The 13,793-nt window shown below is 41.8% G+C and overlaps 1 protein-coding gene across 2 annotated transcripts in view; it reads left to right on the top strand.

The window, feature by feature from the left end:
- The window catches only part of ADAMTS17 (ADAM metallopeptidase with thrombospondin type 1 motif 17), a 183,542-nt gene that overhangs the window by 155,174 nt on the left and 14,575 nt on the right, over positions 1-13,793 (top strand). For both annotated transcript variants that reach the window (XM_065641941.1, XM_065641942.1), the window contains 2 exons: positions 2,082-2,286; positions 6,304-6,456. In XM_065641941.1, coding sequence (XP_065498013.1) covers positions 2,082-2,286; positions 6,304-6,456 — 358 coding nt within the window. The remainder of the gene's footprint in view (positions 1-2,081; positions 2,287-6,303; positions 6,457-13,793) is intronic.

Genomic DNA, 13,793 nt, shown 5'->3' with positions numbered 1-13,793 from the left:
AAATACCAAGCACTCGGCCACAGAGATGCACCAAAACTGCTGTCTGGAGAAACACGTTTGGTGTCTTGCCAGCTGTTTTAGCCAACGCAAATTCGCAGATGTATCAACTGCTTTAATGCACAGAAACATCTGAGTGGGGCCCTGCTCCACAAGAGACAGGTGGCCAGCCTGCCCAACCCCACCCTGCCCAAACCAAATGGCTTCTGCCGTCACTGTCAACGCGGTCATCAGTGCTGTCACACCGGGTCATCAGTCACAGCATTTGGCAAATGAATTCAGGACAATCACACCAAGTGAAGATGTTTCTACAAACTGCGCTGAACTGATTTTTCCCCATTCAGGAATGGGAAGATGGGAAACAGTTGTTTGATTGATTGAGGAGGAGTTACGCGGCAACTTCAAAACAAATGTGGTTTATAAGCTGGTACATACGGTGCTCTACCTGGACTACAGGAGCCTTCAGGAAAATGAAATAGTGTTTCTGAGCAGACTTGGTTTTCAGAATTCTTATTTGAGCCACTTATCGTAATAGACAACCCAGGATTGAGTGACAAGTAAAAGATTCATGGTATGAGGATACTCATCTAGATGACAGTCCTAAATAACAGGCTGGAAGGTCAATTACCTGGTGAGAAAGGCATGATAGCTTTCCGGTGCGTGGTTATTGTTCCAGCCTTTCACTTCATACAGGAATTCCTGTAATTACAGAGAACATTGACAGATTGCAGGAAGTGTAAAGATCGATGCTGCTTGTTTTTAGGAAAAAAAATCCTCCTGCCCTACATACCTCCTAATTCAGATTCTTCTTAGACATTTTATTCGTCGCTTTGTAGCCCAGCTCTAACCACAGCGATGCTTCCAGCACTTGCTGGAATCGGTGGGAGCCTTTCAGTTGGCATTACACTGAGCTGGAAGACGGAGGGGTGAGGATTCCTCATTTCCCATGCGTACCCACGGCTGGTGACCGCTCAGAGCAGCAACGCCTTCATTCCCTGGGAGGAACCCCAGCACCTCACAACTTTGTGCTGGGTGTTTGCCAAAAGCCTTTAAAGACATAGCAAAGCAAACAACACACACACACACGCACAAAAGGCCATGTATTTGTTCCCAGCACACTTTGATCAAAGGGGAAGGAAATGGCAACTGAAATGTGCTTACAAAGTAAAGGAATCCCAAAGGCTCAGCGAAATGATGGGTATAGAGAAATACCCCCTAACCCCACCCAGACTGGGTTATGGCACATCCTTGTGAGCCACAGCAGCTTTGAAACAATCTCATAGGATCCTTTCCATAGGGAAAATCTTATCTTTTTAAGTACTTCTTGAGCCTTGGCAGTTAAGTGCAATTCACATTTTCTAAGAATGAACATGGCCAGTTATTCTCCATTTTTGTGGCCCCTAAACCATGAACTTCCAACAGATGAGATCCCAATTAAACATCCTGACAAGCCCAACTATGAAAAGTGAAATCTCACCAGCGGCTGTGAGAGGGTAAACTGAAAGTGAAGCAGGACTTGTCTTTGCATTGTAATGGTCTGAGTTGTAGAGAATTTGTATGCTTTGAGGTCCTATAACATAGGGCTAGAGAATCTGATTCTGGTAATGGATACAGAAAAGCCGTGTTGAGCTGTAGCACCATCCTAGTTTGTACCCAGTAAGTCCAGGTTCTCGGCACAGCTCCACGGCTCAGCAAAGACGTGCATGCAGATGTAGCAGTGGTTTTCCCAGGTACCTCTCAAAGGCAACATTATTTGTGGGGCACGATGGTCTGCAGACAAGTCTGGCTTTATCTGGGGGAAAAACACAGCCTCACTGTAGAATCTGGGGGTTAAAGGGTGCTATGCAGAGTTTGTGTTTCTGTCTAGCATGGAGACAGGAGTGGATATTAATTTACATACCAACGCTTTTCTGCTTTACACACTTGAGCTCCCAAAGGTTGGGGGATCTCAGTGTGACAGCAACGCAGCACCATCAAAGAACCCACAAATCTAGGAAGAGCTGCCCATTTCTCTCTGTTTTTAAGTGAAGCATTGCGTTTTATCCCACCAGTTTTTTAACATTCTATCTCTGGCTCCTTCCCAGGTGGGTGACTGGTCATTGGAGTCCCTGCTCTGCTACTTGTGAGAAAGGTCTCCAGCACCGGGAAGTGACCTGTGTTTATCAGTTGCAAAATGGCACCTACGTTAACACAAGAGACCTCTACTGCCTCGGCAACAAACCAGCAACAGTGCAAAGCTGTGAAGGACGGGACTGCCTTTCTATCTGGGAAGCATCAGAGTGGTCAAAGGTAGGAATTTGTTTCAAGGAAGGAGCCAGACTGCACACAACTCTGGATACACTGGCTCTAATCCAGCTTAAGTGCTTAAAATTAAGTGTGTTCTCACGGTCAGCACGCTCAGCGGTTCACAGTATTGGGGCACTGGGCAGGACTGTCATTTGTTGAGATGATCGGTTTGGAGCTGAGGTTTGTATTCCATACCGCATGAGTTATTAAGGCAAGTTTTAGTTATCATGCTATAGTAGGTATATCTTTCCGTCTGAAAATTCTGACCGGTAAGCAAAACCATTTCACTGACCTGCGGCCAGACGTGTAGTAACCCACCAGGGCTTCTGGCTCCATGTAAGTGCAGTATGAAACAAATACCAGATTTATCAAGTATCTGCATGTTACAGAGAATGTACAATCTTTAAGCCTTATCCAGCCTTGTCATTTCACTGGGAAGGATCTTCCCTTGTTGTTCATCTCTATTTTGAAACAGTGTGCTCCTGTTTAAAACATTGTCAAAGAGCTTTTGCAAAATGTTATTGTTAGAAATGTGCTTAAAAGTCACAGAAGCTCAGGATACAAGGGATCTTGAACTGAGGAACAGCGTCTGTTAGCAAACACAATGTGATTCCATTGTCCGCCTTTTGAACAGGAAATCTTTGTTCGGCAAGTGAGATGATAGTTAAGCAAGAGTAGCACTTCCTTTCAGTAGGACACTATCTGTTCCCTAATGCATGAGATTCATTCTCTTCCTGAGTTCTTTAATTTCAAAAGATGTGGAGAAACACACCAAAGTTTTAATAAGTTGTCTGATAGGTCTTTTGTGTGTTATAGAAGTAACCCTTTCAGATGATGCCCTCTTTATTTCTTAGAGCTGAACCAGCTGAATTGTTTATAGCTGAGAATATTCTTACGGATCAGTTCCTACCTGTTTTACATGGGGAATTTTTATGTGAGTCTTTTGTTAACAGTCCGAGGTACTTCTCTCTCCTTTTTATGAAGTCAGGTTACAGAAGACTTTTTACAGAGTGCTAATCTTCCCTGGTTCTGATCACGTAACTCATTTGCAAATACATAGTTTTTTAGATAATTTTTTCAATAACTGGTTTACTTTTCCTTTGATAAATGTATTTACCTTTTGTTGTGTCTGTAATTGCCCACTCGTGATTTTAAATCCATCCTTGTTCTGGCACATTTCTGCTGTTATGTAGCACAGTTGACTCCAGGACACATTTGATGCTCTGCCAATTTGAACACTTCTCATAACTACGACTTTCTTCAGTGGTAATCACTTTAATCCTTAACATTTTAATCTGATGTTATGGAGTAAATATCACGGTAGTGGTATCATTTTATAAAACAATTTTCTCCTGTATGTTTTTGAACTTTTTGGTTATGAAACAAAAAAACAGTTGACCACATTGATGTCTGGTCCCCAGTCAAAAATGTGTGTTTTCAAAGCAAATTCCAATGCAATCTTCATTGTGGAGAAAAATAAGTTCCCCTTTTATTGCCAGACACTTGAGATTATTTTGGACGAAGTGCTGCTCAACCCATTTTTAATGACAAAAATAGAGACTCTCACAAAAAGGTGAATGTTTCTACCGTTAGGGAAGTAGAGTAGAAAAAAATATGTATTTCCTTCATATAAAGGAGCTGTGTCTTAACTGCAAAGATGTGTTGCTTCTTTACAAAACCTCGTGGGATTTGACTAAGTATTTTTTTAGTAAAATAAGGCCTAGTGATCTCAGCTGGACACTCAGGGACTGTGCATATTAATTTGTAGGCTGCTCTGTTGTGGAATCTCTATAAAATCTGTATGTGAAGAAATTCCTCATGAAAACAGAGGACTTGAGGAAAGAAAAAAAACTCTTAAAGAGGGTGATTTATATGTGACCACCAAAGATCTGTTGGAAACCTTTTGCAAATGCTGTTTTGTCTAGGAAAGTATATGCAGTATTAATCTGTGAATGACTTAAAAGCTGTGGGAAGAACAAACAGTTGGTGTTTTTCCCAGACTTGCTTGTAAAACCCACCTAGAGATTTCTCCTACTGCGAAAAATATTCCCATTTCAGTTTGATTTACTTTGAGTAAATTGAATCATTTGAAAGATTTTTATATATTGTGCTTTGTAGTTTGAGATGAACGAGTGCAACCCTGAGGAGTCCACTCTAAGGACTGAGCAAAACGATATTTAGTTGGGAGAGTCTATACACCTTGGGGCAAGTTCGTGGCTTTAAGGTACCATTTAGGGAGCTCCAGCCTGGGATCTCTGGCAAGTCTTGCGCTCTGAGGAGTCCAGCAAAGCAGTTTCTGGAATTCTGCAAAGCCTGGAAAAATTCATCCCTGTATCTAGCAGAACTATATAATTGTGCTTGTTACAAAGATGTTGCATCCATAAGGAGGTCACGCCATGAGCAGCACATAGTAAATTAAGTGGAAGGTTTCCCAGATATTCAAGAAGTCACTTTGTAGTGCTCTGAAGTATTTAAAGGCATGTCTGTTTGCTTGCCAGCTCATAAACGCTTGCCATTCATGTCCTTAGCAAGGCCAGCAGGTCAGAACTGCCTGGATTGTATTTTTAAGACGGTTAGACAGGCATGCTGAGATTTGTCCATTTGATGTAATTTCTATCAAGCTGACGCTTGTTTCCAGCATAGACCCCCTGGATGGAGAAGCCTCTTGGAATATGTTCAAAAGACCTCACAGAATATCTCATATCTTCACTATTTATTCAGTGTCAAATCAACTGTCTTTTCCATGCTGATCCCCTGAAGGGGAGAACTTGACATGCTAGAGGGGGTTAGTTTTTATCTCAGCTGGTACATATATCATTTTTCCACCCACCTGTCCCCAGTGGCTCTTCAAGGAAATTTCTCACTCTTAACCACTGCAGTGGCATGAAAATGAAGAGCAGAGACGGGCTGTGCTGTTTTGTAGCGACACGCACTGTGATGGCTGTGACAGCATCGGCAGATCTCTCTGTTACTGAACTGGTTATTTAAAACAGAAATTCTCAGTTTCGGTTCATGCCAGTGTTCTTTTCCCACCCAGTACAGTCAATGAAATCAAGACAAATTCTCCAGTAAAACAGAATCTCCAGCCAGCCATTGGCAGAGGTAACAAATGGGTGACCAGATATCCCTGCTCTTTAGAAGCCACCTTCATAGTGCCCAAGCACAAAAATATTTGTGGACAATTTGCGCTCACTCGCATGGACTTTTGTTAGAGTTCCCCAAACACTTGAATCGCATCTTCCTTCAGCAACTGATTCTGGCAGCTCTAGTAGCCTGCTGCTTTCTCGGAGGACTGCAAACAGTCCCTGCTTTTGCTTTTGTTGTTGAAAAGTCTGTCTGTCAGCCCTGCTGATTTCTCTGGCTATCTTGCTGGCCATGCTTGGAAGCTGATCACAACACTATAGCTCACTGAATAGTCCTGAGCCACCCCCTTTGTACATTTGAAGTTCTGCAGAACTAACGTAGTGATGAGGATATGGCAAAACAAAGAGTGAGGGTTGTGTATGTGTTTCACGTGAGAACACGTGTGAGAGCTGTGACTTTGCCATGGTATGTACAATCTACTGCAGAAATGTCTTTGTGGTCTCGTGCTACTGGATTCCAAAATGCATTAATCACCATCATTTTACTCCCATGATACGTCAAGGCACGCGGCGGTTCTGTGTCGTAAATCTCAGTGTGTCATTTTTCAGTATGAATGATGAGCTCTTAAACGCGAGATTTAGTGGGTTTTTTCTCTGTAACACCAATTCTAGCAAAATGCCAGCCGGTATTTTCAAAGAAGGTTGATTTTCAGAATTGCCATTTTTGGTAAGTAAAATATTTTACAAGCAGATATCATGCTTTTCAAATTACTCTTTTATGTTTGAAAGGGGCTTAGATTATTGGGAGAAAATCTTAGGGTTATCAGTTTTTCTCTGTGTTCATAAAACCCGCTTTTCCTTTTAGCTCTGTTACCAAGACAGAAGTTATCATTTCTAGGCATCATGTAACAGAAAACAAATACCTGTTGTTTTGCAGTGCTCAGCAGATTGTGGCAAGGGGATTCAGAAAAGAACAGTAACGTGCACAAATTCTCAAGGAAAATGTGATGCAGCCACCAGGCCGAGAGATGAGGAAGAGTGTGAGGATCACACAGGCTGTTACGAATGGAAAACAGGAGATTGGTCTAAGGTAACAGTGAACTCTGCATGGTATTTTCTTCCCAAGTGCAAAGATGTTCAGAGTGCTATGCCTCCGTCTGCTGTCTGTGTTAATTTGCAGTTTAAATATTTGGAAAGGAAGGGCTTAGCTGGTTTTGACTGGAGTTTTTACAGGGTTTTACACTTTCCCCTTATGCCATTTATGACCCAAACGTTGCAACGCAGGCTTATGGATATGACCCAGCAATTTTAGAGAAGGGCATTCCAAACAGGATAGAAATGAATATTAATTGACAGCTTAACCAGCCAAAAGCAAAAGACCTACACAAGATCCCCACTGCAGGTGGACTCTTGTCAAAAAGCTGCTTTATAAGCAATGCTGAAACTGCTTTCCTTATTTCAAAAAGCAAACTCTGAACAGTTCTGGCTAGCAGATTGAATTCTACAGAAAGGAGTTCATTAGCAGTATCTTCCAGGAGTGCAAGGAACTAAGGAGATGTCCCATACCCAGCCTGGGCAAGCTAAAAAGAAAATAGCAGAAGCTGGTTTCCTTGAGCATAAATATGCTAAAAATTTATACTTTGAGTTAGGAACCTACTCACTGAGAAAAGGGGAAATCCCGTAAGGGGGCTGTGGTGAAAGTTTTGCCTCCCTCAAAGCATCGATATGGAGCTGAGAAGAGTGTTGAACCTTAGTCTTCTTATCCCACAGGTGATAAATCTGAAGGTTTGGGATAACTGTTTTTAAACTGAATACTACGGGAGGGAGTGCAGGGAAGTCCTAGCAGACTCACACAGAAACAGAAGGTAACTGAGAGCACTCACAGCTGAATTCTGTTCCTTTGCCTCGTGCAGATCCCACATGCAGAGTCAGACCATACGCTATTTTATTACCACAGATGCAAGACTAGAGCTGTGCAGCTGAATTTCATGCTTGTCTGAGACCTGCACAGCTTCGTTTAGTCCTACATGTATTCCAACCACCTGAAATGAAAGAAAGCCATGAATTCAAAGGCAGAGCCAAAACCATCAGTCCCTTCCTCAGGGCTGGATTTTACCTTCACTTAGGCCTGTCTGAACTTAGCTTCTCCAGTGACATCAGTGGAATTAATTCCCAAATGCAGTGGATTGAACCAGAGCAGGGTCTGCTCTGTATTTGCATTCTGATCTTAAAGTAACAGGTAGTTTTGCTTGGGAAGAAGGCCCGACAGCGTGAGAAACCCAGCCTTTGCCAGTGTTGCACATAAAGCATCTTTTACATTACTGACTTGATCTTTGCATAAAGAACTAGAATTTCCCAGGAATATTATATTCCAGTTTGGTTTTATCTTATCTTTGTAACGTACTATTCTTTAAACAGAAACCTACTTTGTGTTCTGGAATGTACGGCATGTGCAGAAACCACTGGAATACAGTAGTTGCATTTTGCTTTCCAAAAACCCAAACTCCTGCAAGCAAAATCCAGTGAAACAGAGGCCCATGATGGGCAAATTGGCTTATCTGTGATTGCATTTTTTTTACATTGTGTTTAGGAATTACAAATATTTATAGATATACTCTGTCATGGATACATGAATTTAATAGTGTCACTGCTGGAGAATGCATTAAGAACCTGCCACATACAAAAGGTCTGTATTTATGCTGAGCCAGGAATTTGTGTCACAGAATGTTTAGAGCATTGAACATTATTTTTTTCATAACCTGGCACACACAGTCCATGCAAGCTGGCCAAAACAAACAGTTCCTGTGTGTTAACAGGTGAAATAACAGTATTTATTTATTTGTGGAATTTTAAAACATTTTGGCATGCAAATTGACCCAGATTCTCTTCACAGGGAGGAATATGAAATAATTGTGTATTCACTGATTACACGGACTGGAAGTTCACTATTGTATGAATGGTTCCAATCTGATAAAGATGTTGGCTCACTGCTAGAAAGGCTGCAATCACACATGGGTCACAGTGAATAGTGTTGTTGATGGATTTAGTCTCTGCATGTGAGCAGGACAGGATCAGTGCAAAATCACTTGTTATTTGCAATTCTGAACTCAGGATCAGGATCCTCCCTGTGCAGAAGGGCACAAAAGCTCATGTGCCGCTGAAGTGACCTGCTTCTGTGCCAGCTCTCTGCTTCCCTGGAATTTCACCCTGTGTGAGTCCAGCAGGATGTTCTTGGACTTAGATTTGGTTTATAATGAGCATTTAAAATTCTAGACATATTGGTTAATTCTGACTGGACACTTAGATCACAGAATTAGATTCTTATTCTGTGAGTAGAGGGATAAACAAAAGGCAAAACTGGATTGCTGGAAAAGGACATGGGTAGATATAGTTCTTTGAAGAAAAGGTGTTGTCCCAGAAACCCAGATAGCAGAAATGTTTGGTGTGGAATTCCATTCTTTGCAAATCCTGGGCGAGGGATTTTCATCATGAGGATCCAGAAGCTTTAGTGCAGGGCTTAGACTTAGGAGGAGAGCCTTGACAGCTATCAGCAAACTCCTCTTCCGTGTTGTCTGGCTTAAAACAGTGCCTTCTTTAAGGAGACACAAAGTTTGCGGCAGTTAGATTGTAGTGAACTCTTCAAAATTCATACTTTCAGGGCAAAATTCTATTGTGAAACATCCATTGCTGGTGCTGTAAATATCACTATGCGAGAGCTTTGTGCTGACTAAGATGCAAACTTTTTCTCTTAATACAAAGTGATCTCAGAACAAGCAACAACTTTTTGCAATTAATGCGTGGTGTATTTGTTACTTATTAAGAATCATCAGGGAAGCAAGATTGATCTAACAGTAGTAATAATCAGATATTACAATAAGGGGCTTTGATGCTTTATGTGCAAACAGCTTGCATGATGCCTTGGCCTCCAATCCTTAATTTCCCCAAACAAGATCTTTTAAAGATACCAGGAAGTAATGTAAGAAAGAGGCAAAACCTCATTTAAAAAGTCAAGTCTAGATACAGCTTGTAAATAGAACAGGCTGTTTGGGTGGTAATGACAGACTGTTATTTTTATATTATTAGTAGTAGTATTTATAGAATACATGGGCTCTGCATGAGAAGATGGATCACTTCCCTAAGGATCTCCCAGACCTATATGCATAACTCCCCTTGAGTCTGACAGCAATAGATGTGGTTATCCTGTATAAGGTCTTGGATCCCATTGCATTCAGAAGGTGCAAGAGTGGGCAGATGTAAAATCTCCAGATCTATGCCAGATGAGTTGTGGTTTTATGTTCTCAGACCCTGGATCCACTTCTGCATAGCAGAGGTAAGGGCTGGAGACATGGCCGTGCTGATCTTTAACCTGCACCTACCAGCCAAAACCTCGTCCACTGGCCTTAGTAATGGCTCTGCAGCTCTGTCCACACTCTGAAGAAGAGGAATTTTATTCCATTTTCTGTCAAGTTTATTTGCAGGTGGTCCTTACTGTGTATTACGGCTGTGGAAGGCGTTTGATGCTAATTGAGCAGATTCAGCAAGCACTCTTGGCTGTGATATTTGTATGTTCCCAGTATATTTGCAACATATTTCAAGTGTTGCATGAGGAACTGATACATCTAGTTCACTTTGCAAGCACATAGGACCAGGTCTGTAAAGTTATTCTAATGTCTTTGAGGTTACCTTTGTTAGTCAGTGCTTGAGACTGTGTACTGTAATCTAAAGAGGCAGTATTGTTCTGGTGCTGGTAACCATGTGTAACCTTCATTACCACTGCTATTCAACTTGCAACTTTGCTGCGCTACTGCAACTTCTCTTTTAAACCCCTTATCTTAAAGGGATGTAAGTATTATTTTTAACACTTAGCACCAATGCAGCATTGTTATTGTGAGTCGCATAACAACTCTGTTCCTGGCCCGAGAGTCTTTGAACCTAGTAGAAAGATAAGAGACCCACTGAAGATGTTAACCTGAAATCATTTTTTATTGTTGCCTGGATTCTTCAGAATTACAATTCATTATATCATCCTTTTCTATATATGATGCAATATACAAATGGGAATCCAGCCACATCCCATTCAATCGTTTCTTCCAAAAGGAAATTCCACATCCAGTTTGCATTCAGTTAAAGAAACAAACATCTCATACACTCTTTCTACTTTGAAATAGTTCCTCCTTGTTTGAAATCTGAGCTGTTAAATGTTCAAACACTGGAAGCGTTTTTACATTTTTGTTGTAGCTGAAAAGAACAAACATAAGTTTCTCAGTTTCCCAACACTTGCCTCAGACTCCTTGGCTGCTGAAAATATGTTTCTTGATGCTTTAGCAAGACAGTAGTTCATTCTTTCATGATGAATTGCATTTTGCTGACAAACTTTATGTCAAGGATTACATTCTTGTGAAGAATGCAGGCAGCTAGTGAAGAGAATGTGTCTTTATGCACGTGGCTCTCTGGGAGGGTCTGTACCATTCGCCTGCTTTCGGCTGCACTCACACTTTGGAAAACATCTGTCCAAAAAAATCACAGAACCATAGAATAGTTTGGGTTGGAAAGGACCTTCAAAGCTCGTCCCATCCAAGCCCTGCCATGAGCAGAGACATCTTCACCAGCTCAGGTTGCTCAGAGCCCCGTCCAGCCTGGCCTGGGATGTCTCCAGGGATGGTTCATCCACCACCTCTCTGGCCAACCTGGGCCAGGCTCTCACCACCCTCAGGGTAAAAAATTTCTTCCTCATGTCTGAATCTCCCCTCCTTTAGTTTAAAACCATCACGCCTTGTCGTACCACAACAGGCCCTGCTGAAAAGTCTGTCCCCATCTTTATTGTCGGCCCCTTTTAAGTAAAGAAAGGCCACAATAAGGTCTCCCCAGTGGTTGTTTGGTGGTTGTGCCACCAAACACGTCCTCAGCTCTCTCCCCTTCTGCTCTAATAATAATGCAGCAGGGAAAGCACTAAGGTGCAAATGTAGAGGTATAATTACAAGCAAGATGCATCCTTAGTGCTGACTTCCACAAGGGTGCATTTTCAGCTTCGTGGGCAGAAGTTTAAACATGCGACTTGGGTCCCTCAGCCAACAATTTAGCTCATTAACCTATTATATTACATAGCCCGATGAAAAGATCTTTAGAAGAAGAAAGATGCATAGAAGCCTTGTAGTATATTGGCTTTGCCATATTTTTTCTTTGCAGTTACAGGAGGTGCTCTGTAAATACTAAGGCCTGTATTAATATTGGATAACCCAATGTAAATCCAGGGTAACTGTCTTTCATTCTTCCCTACAACCCGCTGGCCACAAGCCACGGATCTCACTCAGCACAGTGGGTCAGATATCGGTCTCTCTTACGTTAGTGTAAATCCAGATTAATTCGGCCACTTAAGTTAATGCAGGCTTATGCCAATGCCATGCAGGTCAGAATCTGACCTGACAGATTGTGCAAGATCTTTGGGTTTTGCGTAGGAACGATCACAGATTCATGCTCTCAGGTGAAAACAGAAATTTATGACATATCAAACCAGGCTTCAGCCAGGAGAGAAAGTAGAGGAGAAGTCTTTTTCTACCACTTTACATCTCCTATGACCACCTGGCACGACTTCCACTGGATTCAGAAAGATCGTACACTCCAGAAACTGGAAAGCGCTAGTAAGGATCAGCTTGGCAAAGTGTGATGTTAAACAATATTCTTGCTGCAAAATAGTGTCAGCAGTGATATAGCACATCTGAAAAATCACCTATAGCCACCTGCCCTCCTTGGACATCAATAGTTGCCAACTTCTTTACACTATTTGCTCAGCCTATGAAACACAGGCTGTAGGTTCTCATCCCAAGAGGATACTAACAACAGGGAGGAAAAAAAATCTAATTTCCTGTAAGAAAAATACTGGGTTTGTGCCAGACATTGAGGTGTTTCATACTGAACATCAGCAGTCATTCATCACAGTGGGTGGTAACAAGGATTTTGTAATTGCAAATTAATTGTTTTGCCAGGATTACCGTAGATTGTATTCTCTAAGAGATAAAACCTCTAGACTTATAATACACCAAAAAGACATGTTTGGGTTGGGTTTTGGTTTTTTGTTGGGGTTTTTTTGATTGTTGTGGTTTTGGTTGGTTTTTGGTTGGTTTTTTGTTGTTGTTTTGGTTTGGTTTTTGGTTTTTTTAATTAAAAAAAAAATACTCTACAATCTTCCAGTGCCAGGAAGGCATGTTTTCCAAGTTCCAAATGTTTGGGAACATGAACAAAATCCTCTATAGGCCTCACTTTTAATGATTAATTCACATTACATGATAAGAAGAGTAAATCGAGGACAGCTGTGGTTTGAGAGGTATATCCAAAGCTGTTATAAATATAGAAGCAAACTGTCCTTTGTTCTCACATTCATTCCAAATTCATGGCTTGACCTGCCATCTGTTTATGATAAACTCTGGACAACTTGTTAATTCTTCATAAAGGTCATAACTAAATTCATCCTCTTCTACCTTGGAGAAAATAACTTTTCTTGTTGAAATGAGAGAAACTGCACAGGAGGGATGGTCACTTAAAACTGCAGTCACACATCACAGCTGACAGACCCTTTTCTGCCTCTTACTCACTTTGGCTCAGCAAATGACTTCACAGTTGATGGCTCCTCGTGTCCATTCAGCACCACAGCTAGAAACTGATGTTGGAAGATTGTCTACAGGCCTCACCGATGCAAATCAGTTGTTCTCCAGAAGGTGGTAGAGCTGGATATGACAGGAGAGGACTCAACAAGCTTTAGTATTCAAACCCTCTGCTTCTCTGGTCCTGGGCATGACAAGAAACCAGAGCATCAGTGTCCTACACCTACCTGCTGCCCTTATGGACTGCTCCAAGTTGTACTACTAGTTGTGGTTCCCCATGGTTTGTTCCTCTGGCATGTGATCAGGTAGTAGTTTTATCTCCTTTCCTTAGCAAAGGCTGGACTGCCCTTTGATGTGGTGATCTCTGCTGACTGCAAAGAGGATGTGAACAGACCTAGTTCAGTAAGGTGAATCCCACCCTTGTGCCCCTCTCTGTGAAACATTTAACCATGGTCAGAGGTGTAAATATTGTGTAATGGCACTAAAACAAGGTTGAGCCTCTGTCTAGATGTATGCTAACTACCAGCCCTGATCGATTCAGCTGTAGTTGGAAACCTTGGCATGGAAAGTGAAGAGATGCTGACTGCAGGGCGAGATGGCCTTGTCATCCCCCTGGGGACAGTAAGCTACAGAAACCAAGTCCTGCTCATGCCTTTGAGGCAATGGCTGCTCCTTGTTTGCACAACAATTTGCACAGCTCATCTTTGCTGGAGTTTCTGGGAACATCCATAGTACAAATTGTTTTGGTGGTTCCTTAGTAAAGGAGAATGTGCTGCAAAATGATCATATTCATCAGTGTTTTGTTTGAAGTAGAGCATGTTCTGTCACA

Source organism: Caloenas nicobarica, chromosome 10, assembly GCF_036013445.1.
Source record: "Caloenas nicobarica isolate bCalNic1 chromosome 10, bCalNic1.hap1, whole genome shotgun sequence".
Lineage (NCBI taxonomy): Eukaryota > Metazoa > Chordata > Aves > Columbiformes > Columbidae > Caloenas > Caloenas nicobarica.
The sequence above is the reverse complement of the archived record's forward strand: the minus strand, read 5'-3'. Positions and strand labels throughout refer to the sequence as shown.